General features: G+C 41.7%; 1 protein-coding gene across 1 annotated transcript; it reads left to right on the top strand.

Annotated features, from left to right (window-relative positions):
* Positions 1–2,740: 2,740 nt before the first annotated feature.
* LOC126456285 (uncharacterized) lies at positions 2,741–6,628 on the top strand. Its single transcript, XM_050092037.1, is given in 14 exon segments — positions 2,741–2,793; positions 2,932–2,977; positions 3,096–3,313; positions 3,401–3,649; positions 3,740–3,863; positions 4,002–4,228; positions 4,316–4,564; positions 4,655–4,770; positions 4,948–5,143; positions 5,231–5,479; positions 5,570–5,693; positions 5,832–6,058; positions 6,146–6,394; positions 6,485–6,628. Coding segments are annotated over 13 exon segments (2,409 nt in total). The 5' UTR covers positions 2,741–2,793; the 3' UTR covers positions 6,620–6,628.
* Positions 6,629–18,329: the final 11,701 nt, after the last annotated feature.

Below are 18,329 nucleotides of genomic sequence, written 5' to 3'. Positions count from 1 at the left end.
GTCGCAGGTTGCAAATAGAGTCTGTGTTTTCGTACACGACTATGTTAGGGACCTCTAACGCTATGAATAGACGTACTATTGTTGCGTCCGAAAGAGGGACCTGTTGGGTCAGTGCATAAGTTAGTAGCGTTTTTGTTTTGCATGTTGGTATTCCAATTGCTATGGGTCTATTTTATCGATTGCCATTTTTCATATGTAGTTCACTGTTGCTATCTGAGATCACATATTGTCATTTTGTCGGTTGGGAATAGTGAGTGGAGCTGTGAACGCTAGGAAATGGAGTGCCAAGTGGAGAAATCAGAATATTTCCGACATATTCTTCTGTTTCAGTTCAACTAGAGGGAAGGCCTAACGCGAATTATTTAGAGACGAATGGAAAAACTGGTAGAAGTCGACCTCGGGGAAGGTCAGTTTGGATTCCGTAGAAATGTTGGAACACGTGAGGCAATACTGACCCTACGACTTATCTTAGAAGAAAGATTAATGAAAGGCAAACCTACGTTTCTAGCCTTTGTAGACTTAAAGGAAGCTTTTGACAATGTTGACTGGAATACTCTCTTTCAAATTCTGAAGGTGGCAGGGGTAAAATACAGGGAGCGAAAGGCTATTTACAATTTGTACAGAAACCAGATGGCAGTTGTAAGAGTCGAGGGACATGAAAGGGAAGCAGTGATTGGGAAGGAAGTGAGACAGGGTTGTAGCCTCTCCCCGATGCTATTCAATCTGTATATTGAGCAAGCAGTAAAGGAAACAAAAGATAAGTTCGGAGTAGGTATTAAAATCCATGGAGAAGAAATAAAAACTTTGAGGTTTGCCGATGACATTGTAATTCTGTCAGAAACAGCAAAGGACTTGGAAGAGCAGTTGAACGGAATGGACAGTGTCTTGAAAGGAGGGTATAAGATGAACATCAACAAAAGCAAAACAAGGATAATGGACTGTAGTCGAATTAAGTCGGGTGATGCTGAGGGAATTAGATTAGGAAATGAGACACTTAAAGTAGTAAAGGAGTTTTGCTATTTGGGGAGCAAAATAACTGATGAAGGTCGAAGTAGAGACGATATAAAATGTAGGCTGGCAATGGCAAGGAAAAGGTTTCTGAAGAAGAGAAATTTGTTAACATCGAATATTGATTTCAATGTTAGGAAGTCGTTTCTGAAAGTATTTGTATGGAATGTAGCCATGTATGGAAGTGAAACGTGGACGATAGATAGTTTAGACAAGAGGAGAATAGAAGCTTTCGAAATGTGGTGCTACAGAAGAATGCTGAAGATAAGATGGGTGGATCACATAACTAATGAGGAGGTATTGAATAGAATTGGGGAGAAGAGGAGTTTGTGGCACAACTTGACTAGAAGAAGGGATCGGTTGGTAGGACATGTTCTGAGGCATCAAGGGATCACCAATTTGGCACTGGAGGGCAGCGTGGAGGGTAAAAATCGTAGAGGGAGACCAAGAGATGAGTACACTAAGCAGATTCAGAAGTATGTAGGCTGCAGTAGGCACTGGGAGATCAAGAAGCTTGCACAGGATAGAGCAGCATGGAGAGCTGCATCAAACCAGCCTCAGGACAGAAGACCACAACAACAGCAGAGGGATGGCAGCAATGGAGGCAGCCAGAAACATTTGCGCCGTGTATGGGGATAATACCATTGGACGGAGCACGGCAGGAAAACGGTTTTCTCGTTTCAAGGAGGTTGACTCTCCACGTTTAACGTTCAGAAACATCTTCAGTGTTTGATGAGGATCGTTTAAACGGATTAATTCACATGATCCACGCCAGTGAACTCGAGAATTGGCAAATGTTATGAACTATGATCCTTCCAGCATCGTGCGATATTTGCTTGCAATGGGAAAGGTTCAAAAATCGAGTGTATGGGTACAGCATGCTGCACGCCAAAATCACAAAAATCAGCGGGTGCATCTCCACTATACACGAGTTGGGTTGGAAAGTCATTCCTCAGTCTTCTTTTTCAAATGATCTTGCATCCACAGATTTTCATCTTTTTCGCTCTCTATCGAACAGTCTTCAAGAAACTTACGTTCCGAATGAAAAGGCGCTCCGAACATAGCTCGACGAGTTCTTCGCCTCAAAAGCACGTGATTTCTATAGTCGCGGAATCAAAAATTTACCCCAGCGTTGGTTGACCATTGTAAATGATGAAGGAGAATACATTATTCATGCTAAAAGTTTATGGTATGTGTACCTTTTGTGTTTATTGAACTTGCGACAAACGCTACGACCTTATACACCAACCCTATTTATAAGGAAAGTAGAATTTAACATCCAGGCAACAATAACGTCACCAAATTTTCGGAAAAATTGGAGGACGGATTCGACCGTGGATTGTTTAAAGGAAAATTCAATACTTCACTTAAAGTGGTTAACGAGAGACAAAGAGAACCTAACTGAAGATGCCTGAACAAAGATCCGAAACCAGAATATCATTAGCTAAGGCTCATCGAAAAATTCTATTTGATTTTCCCAAGATAATGAACCAGCGAGATAGCTCACTTAGGAACACACGACGCCATTAGAGGGCAGCAACAGTGGTGGGCAAATAAAATCTAAGCTTCACATGCATTAAAATGTGAACTTCGTGAGAATGTTATCGTCAGAATTACCACACGTGTCCTCCGGATAATCGGATCTTTTGCAGTCGATCATTAGCACAGATAAAGCAAATCACCACAACACAGGTGTCTCGCTACGGAGATAAGAGACAATATAAATAGTGAGCAGCATTACGGCAGATCACATAGCTGGAAGCAAAGCAGCGAGACGTGCTCGAGGTAAGCGACATCCAAGCCTAACTGACGCTAAGAAGTGCCAACTTTGTATGGAGATGGCCAGTCATTAGTTGGTATAAGAAAGAGGTGAATCTGTTGAAGGAACTTTAGACTAAATTTTATGTCCGTTCTAATTTACAGATGAAGACGATCTTCATCCTTTTCGCTGTCCTCGGGATAACAGCAGGTAGCATAACCATATTATGATAATATAAATTTTACAATACCTGTTTTTACACAGTGAAACCACATACCTACTCGCTGATGAAGCGGACTAAATAAATTGCACTGATGATTAATTTCAGCAAAGGCTGTTCCTGCCCCCCGGATTAGCGTACACACACGCAACCTCCAGGATGACCTCAATGACTTCCTCGCCCTGATCCCCGTCGACGAAATTGTCGCTATCGTCACGGATCACTTGGCCAACGACCCTGAGGTGCAGGCTGCTGTTCAGTACATACTCTCCGATGACTTCAAGAGCATTGTCCTGGCCATCGACGCTCTACCAGAATACATTGATGTAAGGATCCCACACCTGTACCAGTTGCAGACCGACGCAATTTACTTTTATTATGAATACGTTAAATTGGTACCTTCTTCTCCACAGTTCCTCAACTACCTGCAAGAGTCCGGCCTCGATGTCTACAAATATGTGAACGCTCTACACGACTTCCTGGGACTGCCCCAGCTTACCCCTCCATCCAAGCTGAGACGCACCAGGAGCATCCGTTCCATGGTCGACGAGATTCTCGCCATCTTGCCACTGGACGAACTCCGGGCTCTGTTCGACGAGAAGCTGGAAACCAGCCCCGACTTCAAGGAGCTCTACGACAGGATCAGATCTCCCGAATTCCAGGTGAGTCGTCATGTGTTGATCAATAGTTAGCTGGCCATCCTGGATGATACTTAGTACCTAAAATTTATTTGGCCTGGTCATCTGTTGTAGTCGATCGTGGAAACTCTGAACTCGCTGCCAGAGTACCAGGAGCTGCTTCAGAAACTGAGGGACGCTGGCATCGACGTCGACGCATTCATTGACCTGATTCGCGGTCTTTTCGGCCTGCCAACAAGTAAGTAACACAGTACGGAGCATAAGAAATGAAAGGATGAGTATCTAACAGGCATTCTTTCAAAGATTGTCACATTTCAGAGACAAGTGCACAATTTCGCTTCTAGAGTACTTAGAGTCCTTCTTTATTCTCTCTTAGGCTCCAGCAACAAGATTCGACTTCATGTATCTGCCAAGAAGGCCAACCGCAACCTCCAGGATGACCTCAACGACTTCCTCGCCCTGATCCCCGTCGACGAAATTGTCGCTATCGTGCTCGACCACTTGGCCAACGACCCTGAGGTGCAGGCTGCTGTTCAGTACATACTCTCTGATGACTTCAAGAGCATTGTCCTGGCCATCGACGCTCTACCAGAATACATTGATGTAAGGATCCCACACCTGTACCAGTTGCAGACCGACGCAATTTACTTTTATTATGAATACGTTAAATTGGTACCTTCTTCTCCACAGTTCCTCAACTACCTGCAAGAGTCCGGCCTCGATGTCTACAAATATGTGAACGCTCTACACGACTTCCTGGGACTGCCCCAGCTTACCCCTCCATCCAAGCTGAGACGCACCAGGAGCATCCGTTCCATGGTCGACGAGATTCTCGCCATCTTGCCACTGGACGAACTCCGGGCTCTGTTCGACGAGAAGCTGGAAACCAGCCCCGACTTCAAGGAGCTCTACGACAGGATCAGATCTCCCGAATTCCAGGTGAGTCGTCATGTGTTGATCAATAGTTAGCTGGCCATCCTGGATGATACTTAGTACCTAAAATTTATTTGGCCTGGTCATCTGTTGTAGTCGATCGTGGAAACTCTGAACTCGCTGCCAGAGTACCAGGAGCTGCTTCAGAAACTGAGGGACGCTGGCATCGACGTCGACGCATTCATTGACCTGATTCGCGGTCTTTTCGGCCTGCCAACAAGTAAGTAACACAGTACGGAGCATAAGAAATGAAAGGATGAGTATCTAACAGGCATTCTTTCAAAGATTGTCACATTTCAGAGACAAGTGCACAATTTCGCTTCTAGAGTACTTAGAGTCCTTCTTTATTCTCTCTTAGGCTCCAGCAACAAGATTCGACTTCATGTATCTGCCAAGAAGGCCAACCGCAACCTCCAGGATGACCTCAACGACTTCCTCGCCCTGATCCCCGTCGACGAAATTGTCGCTATCGTGCTCGACCACTTGGCCAACGACCCTGAGGTGCAGGCTGCTGTTCAGTACATACTCTCTGATGACTTCAAGAGCATTGTCCTGGCCATCGACGCTCTACCAGAATACATTGATGTAAGGATCCCACACCTGTACCAGTTGCAGACCGACGCAATTTACTTTTATTATGAATACGTTAAATTGGTACCTTCTTCTCCACAGTTCCTCAACTACCTGCAAGAGTCCGGCCTCGATGTCTACAAATATGTGAACGCTCTACACGACTTCCTGGGACTGCCCCAGCTTACCCCTCCATCCAAGCTGAGACGCACCAGGAGCATCCGTTCCATGGTCGACGAGATTCTCGCCATCTTGCCACTGGACGAACTCCGGGCTCTGTTCGACGAGAAGCTGGAAACCAGCCCCGACTTCAAGGAGCTCTACGACAGGATCAGATCTCCCGAATTCCAGGTGAGTCGTCATGTGTTGATCAATAGTTAGCTGGCCATCCTGGATGATACTTAGTACCTAAAATTTATTTGGCCTGGTCATCTGTTGTAGTCGATCGTGGAAACTCTGAACTCGCTGCCAGAGTACCAGGAGCTGCTTCAGAAACTGAGGGACGCTGGCATCGACGTCGACGCATTCATTGACCTGATTCGCGGTCTTTTCGGCCTGCCAACAAGTAAGTAACACAGTTCGGAGCATAAGAAATGAAAGGATGAGTATCTAACAGGCATTCTTTCAAAGATTGTCACATTTCAGAGACAAGTGCACAATTTCGCTTCTAGAGTACTTAGAGTCTCTCTTTAATCTCTCTTAGGCTCCAGCAACAAGATTCGACTTCATGTTTCTGCCAAGAATGCCAACCGCAACCTCCAGGATGACCTCAACGACTTCCTCGCCCTGATCCCCGTCGACGAAATTGTCGCTATCGTGCTCGACCACTTGGCCAACGACCCTGAGGTGCAGGCTGCTGTTCAGTACATACTCTCTGATGACTTCAAGAGCATTGTCCTGGCCATCGACGCTCTACCAGAATACATTGATGTAAGGATCCCACACCTGTACCAGTTGCAGACCGACGCAATTTACTTTTATTATGAATACGTTAAATTGGTACCTTCTTCTCCACAGTTCCTCAACTACCTGCAAGAGTCCGGCCTCGATGTCTACTAATATGTGAACGCTCTACACGACTTCCTGGGACTGCCCCAGCTTACCCCTCCATCCAAGCTGAGACGCACCAGGAGCATCCGTTCCATGGTCGACGAGATTCTCGCCATCTTGCCACTGGACGAACTCCGGGCTCTGTTCGACGAGAAGCTGGAAACCAGCCCCGACTTCAAGGAGCTCTACGACAGGATCAGGTCTCCCGAATTCCAGGTGAATCGTCACGTCTTGATCAGTAGTTAGCTGACCTTTCTGGAGGATACTTAGTACCTAATGTTTACGTGGTCTATTCATCTGTTGCAGTCGATCGTGGAAACTCTGAACTCGCTGTCAGAGTACCAGGAGCTACTTCAGAAACTGAGGGACGCTGGCATCGACGTCGACGCATTCATTGACCTGATTCGCGGTCTTTTCGGCCTGCCTACGAAGAAATTTTAAACGACAATTTTTAGCAGACAATTACCACGTGTTATTGCCTGTAGTGTGCATTATAGGAAGACTGAAGTGTTGTTTTCGAACTATGAGCACGTGAATAAATTATTTTCCAGCGTAATATGAATTGTTTACTGTTATATTTCATTCAGACTTCTTTACCATTCTTTATGTTCCTTTGTACATTCTGTTACATCTGAAAACAATACAATACGCATTAACTTCTAAATCCGAGCATGTTTTGAACTTTTTTGTTGGTGAGGCTCCTGTTGATGAGTCCCACATTGCACACAGAACACTGTTTGCCGACATTTTTCTTGCAAATCGTCCATTTTTTTTGGTTCACCAGTGTTGTGCGTTCAATCACATGTCCGGTTCCAAAAGTCCTGAGTTCAATTGGAACACATGAAAGAGATGATTTTGGGCATGATGGATATCCTGCCCTTTTCCGATCAGAAGCAGCAGATGATCTTGCTACCATCCTCCGGAATTGAAGCTGTGTAATATTTTCATTCGAGAGTCAGTAGATGACGTGCGCTTTGAGCAACGCTACGTCTAATGCATTGGTGAAGAATGGGAAGTACCATTTCTTACCTCCAGTTCTCATACGATATTTCCGCACATTTCAGTCCCGTTTGTCCACACCTCCCATATGACTGTTATATTCTGAAATCATTCTTGGCTGTGTAACCTGCACTTCTCTGTTCTCACCTTTGCTCCATCTCCTTACTTAGCTTACTGGATGCACTGTCTCATGGTTTGACAAGAGCTTTACACAATTGTTATCCTTCCGCATAGCTGCCATTATCTGCCTATTCTTGTCAAACCTATACTGTCATACGCTCCTCTTCGTTTCTTCTTCATGCTGTTATCAGATTCTATTGGATAGTTATTCATTTGGTTCATACGGTAGTTCCAGTTGCCCTTATTCTTGTTTCTGATGGCTCTTTCATAAAACAGAAGCTCGTGAAGTTCAGGAGTTTGCAGAAAAGAAATCTTATTCAACAGAACTGATCTGCCAAATCCCAGAACCGAAGCATCACTTGTATCCTTCAATTTCCCTTCATAGTATGACATATGGAAACAGAAACCGCACATGACCCACTGCTTGAATTCAAATCTCACTGGTTTCCCGCGAATGAACTGTTTTAGGTAATGGTGTCTATAATATTGTACCATTTCCTCACCAATGCTCAGCCTGTCGGAAAAAACTTGAAATTTCATGAAATTATTATTCAATAAATCCATCTACGGACGAAGTTTAAAAAGTCTATCCCTTTCGTCAGGTGGGATTCTGTTCGGGCGTGTGTTATCACTGAAATGAAGGTGGCGCTTTACTTCCAGACATCTGTTGCAACTTATACACTGTCGTACAGACCCTCATATTCACTCCGGTATAGCTTTTCCTGCGAAAGTGCATGGTATCCAGTGAAAAGTAGTATACCTATGAAATTTTTAAGCATCCTTTCGGTAACTCACAGCTGTGATTATTGTTCTGTGTAGCATATCGGACACTTTCACTGACAATCAACTTCAATATCTGTTCATCAAAAAATTCTTCAAAGCACTCAACATCAGATTTTCCTTTCAGTTTGAAACTGGATTTTCGCTGTTCAATTTATGCTGTTTCAGGATAGGTCTTAGAGTTAGTCGAATCTTCTGTTGTCCAATTAGTAGTGATAATAGCTTTGACTTGCTTTCTTCGCTGGACTGCATACTCCTCATTTCCCTTTCCTCCATTGGCATGAATTTCCAAGGAACCTGGCTTATCAGATGGAACAGTACTTTCAAACATATTTTCGTCGATATGTTCACAGTCGGACATCTCATCTACACGATGTGGAGGGAGCTCGACAATGTCAATGGTCTCATTCACATTACCATCATCGCCAAAAGAAGCCATGAAGTTCCGATCATTTACAATTTCTTAATTTCCCTTATAGAAAGTGTTCCATAGCGACTCATTGTGTCTGAGGAGCAAATAAAAGTAAAATAAAGTTTTACGTGGAAACGGCCATGAGCCCCGAAATGGGGATCGAAGGTCAGACAGGTGTCATGCAGAAATGAAACATGCCTGTACACAGATATTGGAAGTTATGTACATAATAATACAACTTATGCTGTTTTGAAAATGCGCATTTCTTGTAACGCTGAAAAACGTAGCTTCTTCACAAAAATAAAAGTGTACAGCTCACTCGTTTAACAACTGACGAAACCTCAATGTAAGTGCTCGACAAAGGTGTGGACAACAATTGGAAATGGTAGCATTTGCTGCCAGCATTATTACAATTGCAAAATTTCCTTTACAACGACAAATCCCGAAATGGGGTTCATGGAACTTAATGGGTTAAGTAAACTCCATACACAAACACTCTGTGTCTTGTAGTCATGTGAAAGCTATAATTTCCGTGTCATATTACATTTTAATATCTGTTTTCATTTATTAGCTTCATTTTACACCTGATCAATTTGAGATGAATCTCTAGAATGTGTGTCAAGAAATTGGGGTCATACCTGATGCAGCTCTTATTCTGAAGAATCTGAGAAACCATTTAACACTTTCTGACCACATTATTCTTCCCAGACAAATCGTTGAAGGTAATTTGCCACTTCCAACTGCATCCATTGAACCTATTGTAAGGCCTTATGATTTTCACAAAGAGAAAATTGCTTGAAATCTACGAGGATATGTAATAAGATCAGGGCAATACGATAAAATGAAAGTTGGTCTTTTAAATCATAGAGTTTCAGCAGTAGTTAGTATGCAGTAGAACAACAGGTAATTTAAGGTTTTGCTGCGTCAACTGCATATTTTGTACACATATTAACGCAGTAAGACATCTGTCTTATTTCAAAATGGATTACTCGTGGAACCTTGTGTCTCGAACAACTAGCCCACTTTATCTTATAATTACATGGGAGGGTCATGCCTGATGTAGCTCTTATTCTTAAGAATGGAGAATCAGACCTATATGATTAGTTTGTGTCACTAATTTCATTTATAGCTTATCTTACTTGTTGTCATAACATCTGTAGATAAGAACGCAGACGAGTGACTGATAATACGCATCTCGTAGTAATCTTAAGAGACAAATAATCGTCAATGAGTTGTACCCGAACGTGTAATCTCGTAGTAACGCAATCCGAACGATTAGCGATCTGTAGTATACGAGATCTGACACCTCAACAGATCTCTTCTGATTCCTAAAGACGATTCCTTCTCGTTAGCAAATAAAACAAGTTAAATGGCAGAAAAAAAAACAAATTCTACGATTCAGGCTGAAAATATTGCAACTTAATTTTAGCTGCTTTAATTAGCAAAGGAATATCACTAAAATTCGATTTGCTTGGTCTTTTTGTTGTTTTTATTTTCCTTAACTCAGCCTATGTCTAGTCCTGTGGAAAGGACAGTTTCCTCAGTTTAAATTGTTTATTCATTGAAACATCTTTACAGATTATGGGATACATCACTTACTTATAAATATGGTGTAGGAACATGCGCACACACACACACACACACACACACACACACACACTTGCTTTTACATAAAGTACGGAATATTTACCAGTAACATTCCATTACCGGTACATAAAACTGAATGGACTGCAAAGGACAGCCACATGAAAAAGATACGAATGGAGTAAAATTAAGTAAACTGTTTATTATTTCAAAGGCAATAACCATAACAGTTAATACATTTATCTTACTGTGAGATAAGATGGCCAATGTCTTCATCGAGAAACGTTTCCGGTTGCCCTACGCTCTTATATATCAAACTAGGGCTACTGTCCATACTTATGAAACCAGGAACAGAAACTTGATAAATGTCCCCTGGAGTAGACTGTCCAAGACCAAAAACAATTTTACACACATTGCCAAGGTGTTTCTGGCCAAAACACCACAAAGTATTAAGGAACTGCCACACAATAAATTTAAAATGGTGATGGTATCATGGCTAAAAAGAAAGGCTTTCTATAATGTTTAGGAATTTTTATGTAATACTGTAAATGATTTAACTTTAATGTGAACTACATTATGTGTGTTATAAACCGGGTAATATAAAAGTGTAAATTGAAATTTATGTAAGTTTAATATGTAACATTGTATTCTCTTGCCCAGAAAGAAATAACTTATACAAGTATAAATTAAAATTTATGTAAGTTATATGTAACATTATATTCTGTTGTCCACAAAGAAATAACTTGTACTTGACGTTGTCTTATGCAACAGCAATGTTGTCTTCAGACAAATACAGAGAATTGATTGACTGATTGACTGAGGCATGATTGTACTCAGGCGTGTACCTCTTCGTCTGAAGCATATCGATGGCAGGGCTCCAAAAATATGGCAGTCGCTTGGGGAGGGATCGGGAATGTATGGAGGGTGCGTAAGGGCTTCCCAGCCAAACTTCTGCAGTGTAGCCGTCAACATGTTGCCAAGTTTGTTTTGAGTACACTGCAGAAATTTGAGCATTTTTGGCAATTTAACCACTAAGGGGACAAAAGAGTGGATGAAAACATTTTTGAAAACAACTACGAAAACACCAGTGCTTTTTGGTCAGAAGCACATGCGGCAAAATCGTGGATCTATGGCCTTGATTTGCGCGAAAAGTTCAGAATGTGTTGCAATTTGTGAACAACATAAAAATTTGATTAAATAAAAAAATCTGTGCAGACCATACAGTGTATCAAGAAGCAGGCGCTGAGCTAGTCCTTTATAATCTGCTCTTGTGATCTGTCTCTAATAACTATGCTGTTAAAGTCTAATCTTTCCTCAACTTTTTTTGGTGTACTATTAGTAAGACACGACTCAGACGTAAAGGCTCTGAGACACAGCCATTCCAAAACATAGACTAAAATATATTTTTCAGTGTCGTATTATACAATTTGAATTATCAGGGGTCATTTCAAATATTTTCCATGTAGATTTAAATAATAACAGTGAACTTTTTTAGAACTGTTGATATCCAATAATGTATTTCAAACAAGTAGTCGCTAGTCTTAAGACTGCACCTAGAAATGCTGATTAGCTCCAGGTAACAGAGGCTTGGAGGAGTGGCTTCTATGGAGTCTCTTACGTACTGCTAGAAAGCTCAACAACCTGAATGAAAGGGTGTCTTACCAACCACCTGTTACGTAGCCATTTGTTACGTTATATACACTCCTGGAAATTGAAATAAGAACACCGAGAATTCATTGTCCCAGGAAGGGGAAACTTTATTGACACATTCCTGGGATCAGATACATCACATGATCACACTGACAGAACCACAGGCACATAGACACAGGCAACAGAGCATGCACAATGTCGGCACTAGTACAGTGTATATCCACCTTTCGCAGCAATGCAGGCTGCTATTCTCCCATGGAGACGATCGTAGAGATGCTGGATGTAGTCCTGTGGAACGGCTTGCCATGCCATTTCCACCTGGCGCCTCAGTTGGACCAGCATTCGTGCTGGACGTGCAGACCGCGTGAGACGACGCTTCATCCAAACATGCTCAATGGGGGACAGATCCGGAGATCTTGCTGGCCAGGGTAGTTGACTTACACCTTCTAGAGCACGTTGGGTGGCACGGGATACATGCGGACGTGCATTGTCCTGTTGCAACAGCAAGTTCCCTTGCCGGTCTAGGAATGGTAGAACGATGGGTTCGATGACGGTTTGGATGTACCGTGCTCTATTCAGTGTCCCCTCGACGATCACCAGTGGTGTACGGCCAGTGTAGGGGATCGCTCCCCACACCATGATGCCGGGTGTTGGCCCTGTGTGCCTCGGTCGTATGCAGTCCTGATTGTGGCGCTCACCTGCACGGCGCCAAACACGCATACGACCATCATTGGCACCAAGGCAGAAGCGACTCTCATCGCTGAAGACGACACGTCTCCATTCGTCCCTCCATTCACGCCTGTCGCGACACCACTGGAGGCGGGCTGCATGATGTTGGGGCGTGAGCGGAAGACGGCCTAACAGTGTGCGGGACCGTAGCCCAGCTTCATGGAGACGGTTGCAAATGGTCCTCGCCGATACCCCAGGAGCAACAGTGTCCCTAATTTGCTGGGAAGTGGCGGTGCGGTCCCCTACGGCACTGCGTAGGATCCTACGGTCTTGGCGTTCATCCGTGCGTCGCTGCGGTCCGGTCCCAGGTCGACGGGCACGTGCACCTTCCGCCGACCACTGGCGACAACATCGATGTACTGTGGAGACCTCACGCCCCACGTGTTGAGCAATTCAGCGGTACGTCCACCCGGCCTCCCGCATGCCCACTATACGCCCTCGCTCAAAGTCCGTCAACTGCACATACGGTTCACGTCCACGCTGTCGCGGCATGCTACCAGTGTTAAAGACTGCGATGGAGCTCCGTATGCCACGGCAAACTGGCTGACACTGACGGCGGCGGTGCACAAATGCTGCGCAGCTAGCGCCATTCGACGGCCAACACCGCGGTTCCTGGTGTGTCCGCTGTGCCGTGCGTGTGATCATTGCTTGTACAGCCCTCTCGCAGTGTCCGGAGCAAGTATGGTGGGTCTGACACACCGGTGTCAATGTGTTCTTTTTTCAATTTCCAGGAGTGTATATTTTTAATTCATCAGATGAATTTTGCTCTTGTTAGAGCATGATTCTTTCTCTCAGGGATATTATCTTTTCTTATCACTTTTACTTAAGTGCATAAGTAAATATGAAACGGGTTCTTGAAGGGCCGCTGTTATTCGTGTACCAAACTTTAGATTTTGAACGTGATGACTAAAATATAGTAGCCGTTAATGATATTGAATGTAATTTTGTTAATTTCTATTTATTGATTGCAAAGCAAGGCTCGAGAGAATTTCGATTGTTGCCATGGAGCGGCCAAGATAAAACTTACTGAACTCATGGAATCTGTATCATTTAAAAAAATGAACTTTAACGTACATTAATTATCTGTTGCAATTTAAAAAGGTTCTTACAACGAAATCTCTCGCAGTTACAGTTACTGTTAACACTTTGAAAAATAAATTGATACTTCGGCTCATAATGGCCGACCAGAGGCTGTGTCGGAAGATGAGCTTCCCACAACGCAAATTACTGAAAAAAATGCTTATTAAAAACATTAGCCGCTGCGACCATTTGAGGTGACAAAGAAATTCATTTTGTGATAACAATAATTAGTTTATTTTAGCAGAATGCCGAATAACTTACATAAAATATGTGTAGCCGCTCAATGGCTGTCTTCCGTATCGCTAAACAAAACAGAGTGAGTACCATAAAGTATGTTCTTCCCCCGCGGCCACACAATCACGTCTCTTTACGATCCTTTTTTATTTTCATAGACGTGTTTTAAATAAAGATGCTACTTTTAAATTATCGCTGCATATCAGTTGTTTCAAGAACATTAACTGTATCTTTTATACTAATTATGCTCGTAAAATACAAATGCATAAAATACAAATAATTTTTGGTTCACCCTTAACAATATTGTTCACTGTTTACAACCGATAAAAATGTCGATATTTATGTGACGTACCGTCACACACCACATGATTTCTACGCTTACAACAAAGTGAAATCAGCGGAGTGATTGAACCTCACTCTCAAATCCTGCCTCTGTATTTCCCTACTGTGCTCCGATGAGTCATTAATATCGTTTGATATTCCTGTTTTGATTGTGTTAAAGGTACTCTTTTGTTTCTGGCACTGGCAATTCCATCCACTGTAGTACATGCTTGATAAGTTTGTAAATGTCTAGCTCGAGAGGTCAAGAATACTGTAACATTAGGGTATCCATCCAGCGAGATTATCACGAACGATTAGATGAAATAAGGGAGCAAAACATGTGTCATTACCTCCAGCTGCTAACAAATTCCTTATTTGCTAATGGCGTATGCTTCATAAAATACGTAATTTACAATGCATTTTGACGAGTTTCTCGACGTTTGCGGTGGATGGAACTGCCAAAACACTATTTTGAGATATAATTTAAGGGGACGAAAAAAAAAAAAAAATCAGTAGGACTCTCTAGTAGTGTAGCGTTATGGGTTCTGGCGCAGGCTTCGTTGCTACCAGATTCCCCCCTCCACTTGCTAGGATCATAACAGGTAAATACAGTCCACACGAAGGAGTAACGGTAAGGGACGGATTTGACGCAATGAATTAGGCAACTGCGTAAAAACAGTCCTGTATTACCAAACGCAAATGGAAGACTTAGAACTGTTCCAGTGGTTCTCAGAAATGACTTACATTGTAAAGGAAACAGCGTAGAAGAAGCTAGTGTAATCAATTTTAGAGGTTTGTTTGGAGTGCTTATGAACAGTGGCGGATTTCAAATTTTTGCAGCCTCAGGCAAACTTTAATTTATGCGCCCCTCCAAAAATATGTTTTAAATAATAACTATACATTTTCAAATAACAGTGAATGTACTCTAAGTTATTAGTAAAAATCACTTTATAACCCACCGAAATTTTTAAAACTAATGTGAAGAAATAAGCAAAACTCATAAGTCAGCAAAGTTTACTTCTGGCTTTGATGGCAGCAAACTTGTTAATCACATCTACATAGTTTAGGCAGTCTCTGGTTAAACAATATAGAAGGCATATACGATTTCAGCCTTTTAAGGGCCGAAAACGAACTTTCTGCTGGACAGTTTGTGAGTGCTGTACGTAGAGACATTTCAGCAGCGATGTCAACATTTGGAAACATGGACTGTAACCGCTCCTTTCATAGAATTTTACTCATTTCGTCAGAATAAACTCAACATAAACGTTAGAAAGTGCTTAACATGTAAAAAATTTGATGTATATCGTGATGAAATGTGTATCGCGTGTTTTGTTATTAAAAAAGTTTCGGAAGGAAGACATGGGATGGTCCAAAATTGCGAAACTGAAATCGCACATGGAGCTAGTACCTCGTCTGACGAATCGCGAGAGCAAATACAAAGACTTTGCTACTGCAAATCGCTCGCCGTGAAGGGCATAACGTGCATAAATTGTAAAACTGTATAACATTTCGCATGTGTAAAGGCAGATTCAAGACGAAAACTATGGTGTTGCAGAAGGTGTAATGAATATGGCCTAGACAAAGCACTACAGAAGAGCGACTGCAAAGTCGAAATTATTGCTATGCTGTTAAAAGAGGTACACGCCGAAATGCAAATATACCAATAACAATGTGAGTATAAAACAAACAGTGATCTTGTAATTGATAATGATATTAGAACCAGCGGTAACAAATATGATACCAACTGTAAAAAACGCGGGAAAACCGCTAAAAGTGGTATAGTATGTGTAAAATGTGAAACAAAATTCCACTTTCGATGCGCAAAGGTAGACAGCTCATTGAAAGGAAATGAGAAGTATACAAAAAGGTGGAAGTGTAATACGTGTAGGCCTACCGATACACTAAGCAGGGCCGCAAATATCCTGCTAACAAACAGATTTGAAGTGCTCGTTATTGTAGACACTAGACAGTAACAATGATGCTCTTGAAGCTCATACAGAACATTCTCAATCATCGAATGCTGCAGTGACTCTTCCTGGAAGCACTACCGCTTCTGAACTTCAACAAGGAGATCTTCAAGTTCCGTGTGATGCTGCTGTTCCTCTCCCGAAAACCATCTGATGTAAACATTCCACAGAGGTACGACTTACATCAGTCGTCTTGTGTGAACAGAGAGATCAAACTTGCAAATGAACAGCTCTCAAACGTATGTACACAGTTTAAAAATGTAAATGTTCTAGATGTAAGTGGTGTTGGTCGAAGATTCCATACCTCACATGGGCTTCATTTGAACAGTCTTGGGAAAAGGTTCCTAGCACAAAAACTAATTGAAATAAGCACAGGCAACAGTTTTACTACAAATTCAACAGTAATGACAAAATTTGTTTCATCGCCAACCACAGAAAAGAAAAATAGTGATTTTTTTCCACAGCAACACATTCCAGTAATAGTCAACACTCAAATAAGATCTTTTTTAGGCTAAAGAACAGAAGAGAGCACAGTGTAAATGTTGTACCTTTTGATAATTTAACTTGTGTGAAAACTAACATTGAGGAACCAGTTACAAATACAATTGATAAGCTATATTGTTTAAAAATATTTCATCAGAATATAAGAAGTCTTTTGAATAAAAAAGAAGAGCTGACGCTTTCACTGCAAGAAACAGCTGACACAGACGGAATTATTCCTGATGTTCTCTGCCTAACTGAACATCACTTAGAAGCCACAGAAATTAATCAGCTACATTTAAATAGTTATAAAATTGATTCTTCCTACTGTCGGAGCAATTTAAGACAAGGCGGTGTGGCAATTTACACACATAATACTATTAGGTCACAAGTTATAGATGTAAGTAAATATTGTATTGAACAGCACTTTGAATGTTGTGCAGTCAAATTAGAGCTTGAAACACAGTTCCTGATCATAGTAACAGTTTACAGGTCACCTATGGGAGACATTCAAAAATTTCTCTCTCAGCTAGAAACAGTTCTTACTAAACTTTATAGAAACAATAGTAATGTCATTGTATGTGGTGACTTTAATATAAACTTACTCACAAAAAATAACAACCAGAAACTATTAGAATCACTACTGTTAACCTTCAATCTGCTCCCCATGATCTCATTCCCAACAAGAGTATATGGGCACAGCAAGACCCTCATTGATAATCTGTTCCTAGATCCCACAAATTACAATGAAGTGATGGCATGGGCAGTAACAAATGGTCTGTCTGATCACGACGGTCAAATGACAACCCTAAAACTTGCCAGCAGAAAAACAACACATGGCCATTGTAACCAAGTTAAACACGTTAGATCAATAAATGCTGAATCTACTTGCTTGTTCAAAAATAGTTTATGCCATGAACAATGGGAGGAAGTATACCAGGCTGACACAGTGAATGAGAAGTTCAACTCATTCCTGAACGTATTCCTTAAACATTTTGAAGCTTCTTTCCCCCAAAGACAGATTAAAATCAAACCAACCTGTAGTAAAAGGAAAGACTGGCTAACTACAGGCATAAAAATATCATGTAACAAAAAGAGAGATCTGTATGTACAACAGAGGACTAGTACAGACCCAGCAGTAAAGTTACATTACAAGAAATACTGTGAAATTCTAACAAGTGTAATCAAGAAGGCCAAACAATTGCACTATGCACAAAAAATTAGCAATTCAAACAAATAAAATAAACACCATATGACATATCATAGAAAGTGAGACAAATAGGAACATAAAACCTGATAATAATAAACACAAAGCTGCAGCCTCAGATTTCAACAATTTTTTTCTCTCTGTAGCTGAAAAAACAGTGAACCATAATAAACAGGCTCACACAGAAGCTATTGAACTACTTAACCACATGCAAATAACATCTAAAGTAACACTTCATTTCAGAAGTACAACCCCTAAAGAAATTGAAAAAAAACATAAAATTATTCAAAAACTCAGATTCCTGTGGATGCGATGGCATATCAAGTAGGATTCTAAAATCATATGCAGACTTAATCAGTTATATATTGTGCTATTTGTGTAACCAGTCTATGGAACCTGGTGGGTTCCCAGATAGATTAAAACATGCAGTAGTGATGCCAATCCACAAAAGTGAAGCAAGGGATGAAATATCCAACTATCGGCCCATCTCCCTGCTGCCAGTATTCTCAAAGGTATTTGAGAGAATAGTGTATGATAGGATTTATAGTCACACTACACAAAATGGCTTACTGGCTCCTACGCAATTTG

Source organism: Schistocerca serialis, chromosome 2 (assembly GCF_023864345.2).
Source record: "Schistocerca serialis cubense isolate TAMUIC-IGC-003099 chromosome 2, iqSchSeri2.2, whole genome shotgun sequence".
NCBI lineage: Eukaryota > Metazoa > Arthropoda > Insecta > Orthoptera > Acrididae > Schistocerca > Schistocerca serialis.
Note: the sequence above shows the minus strand (reverse complement) of the source record. Positions and strands in the feature narration are given on the sequence as shown.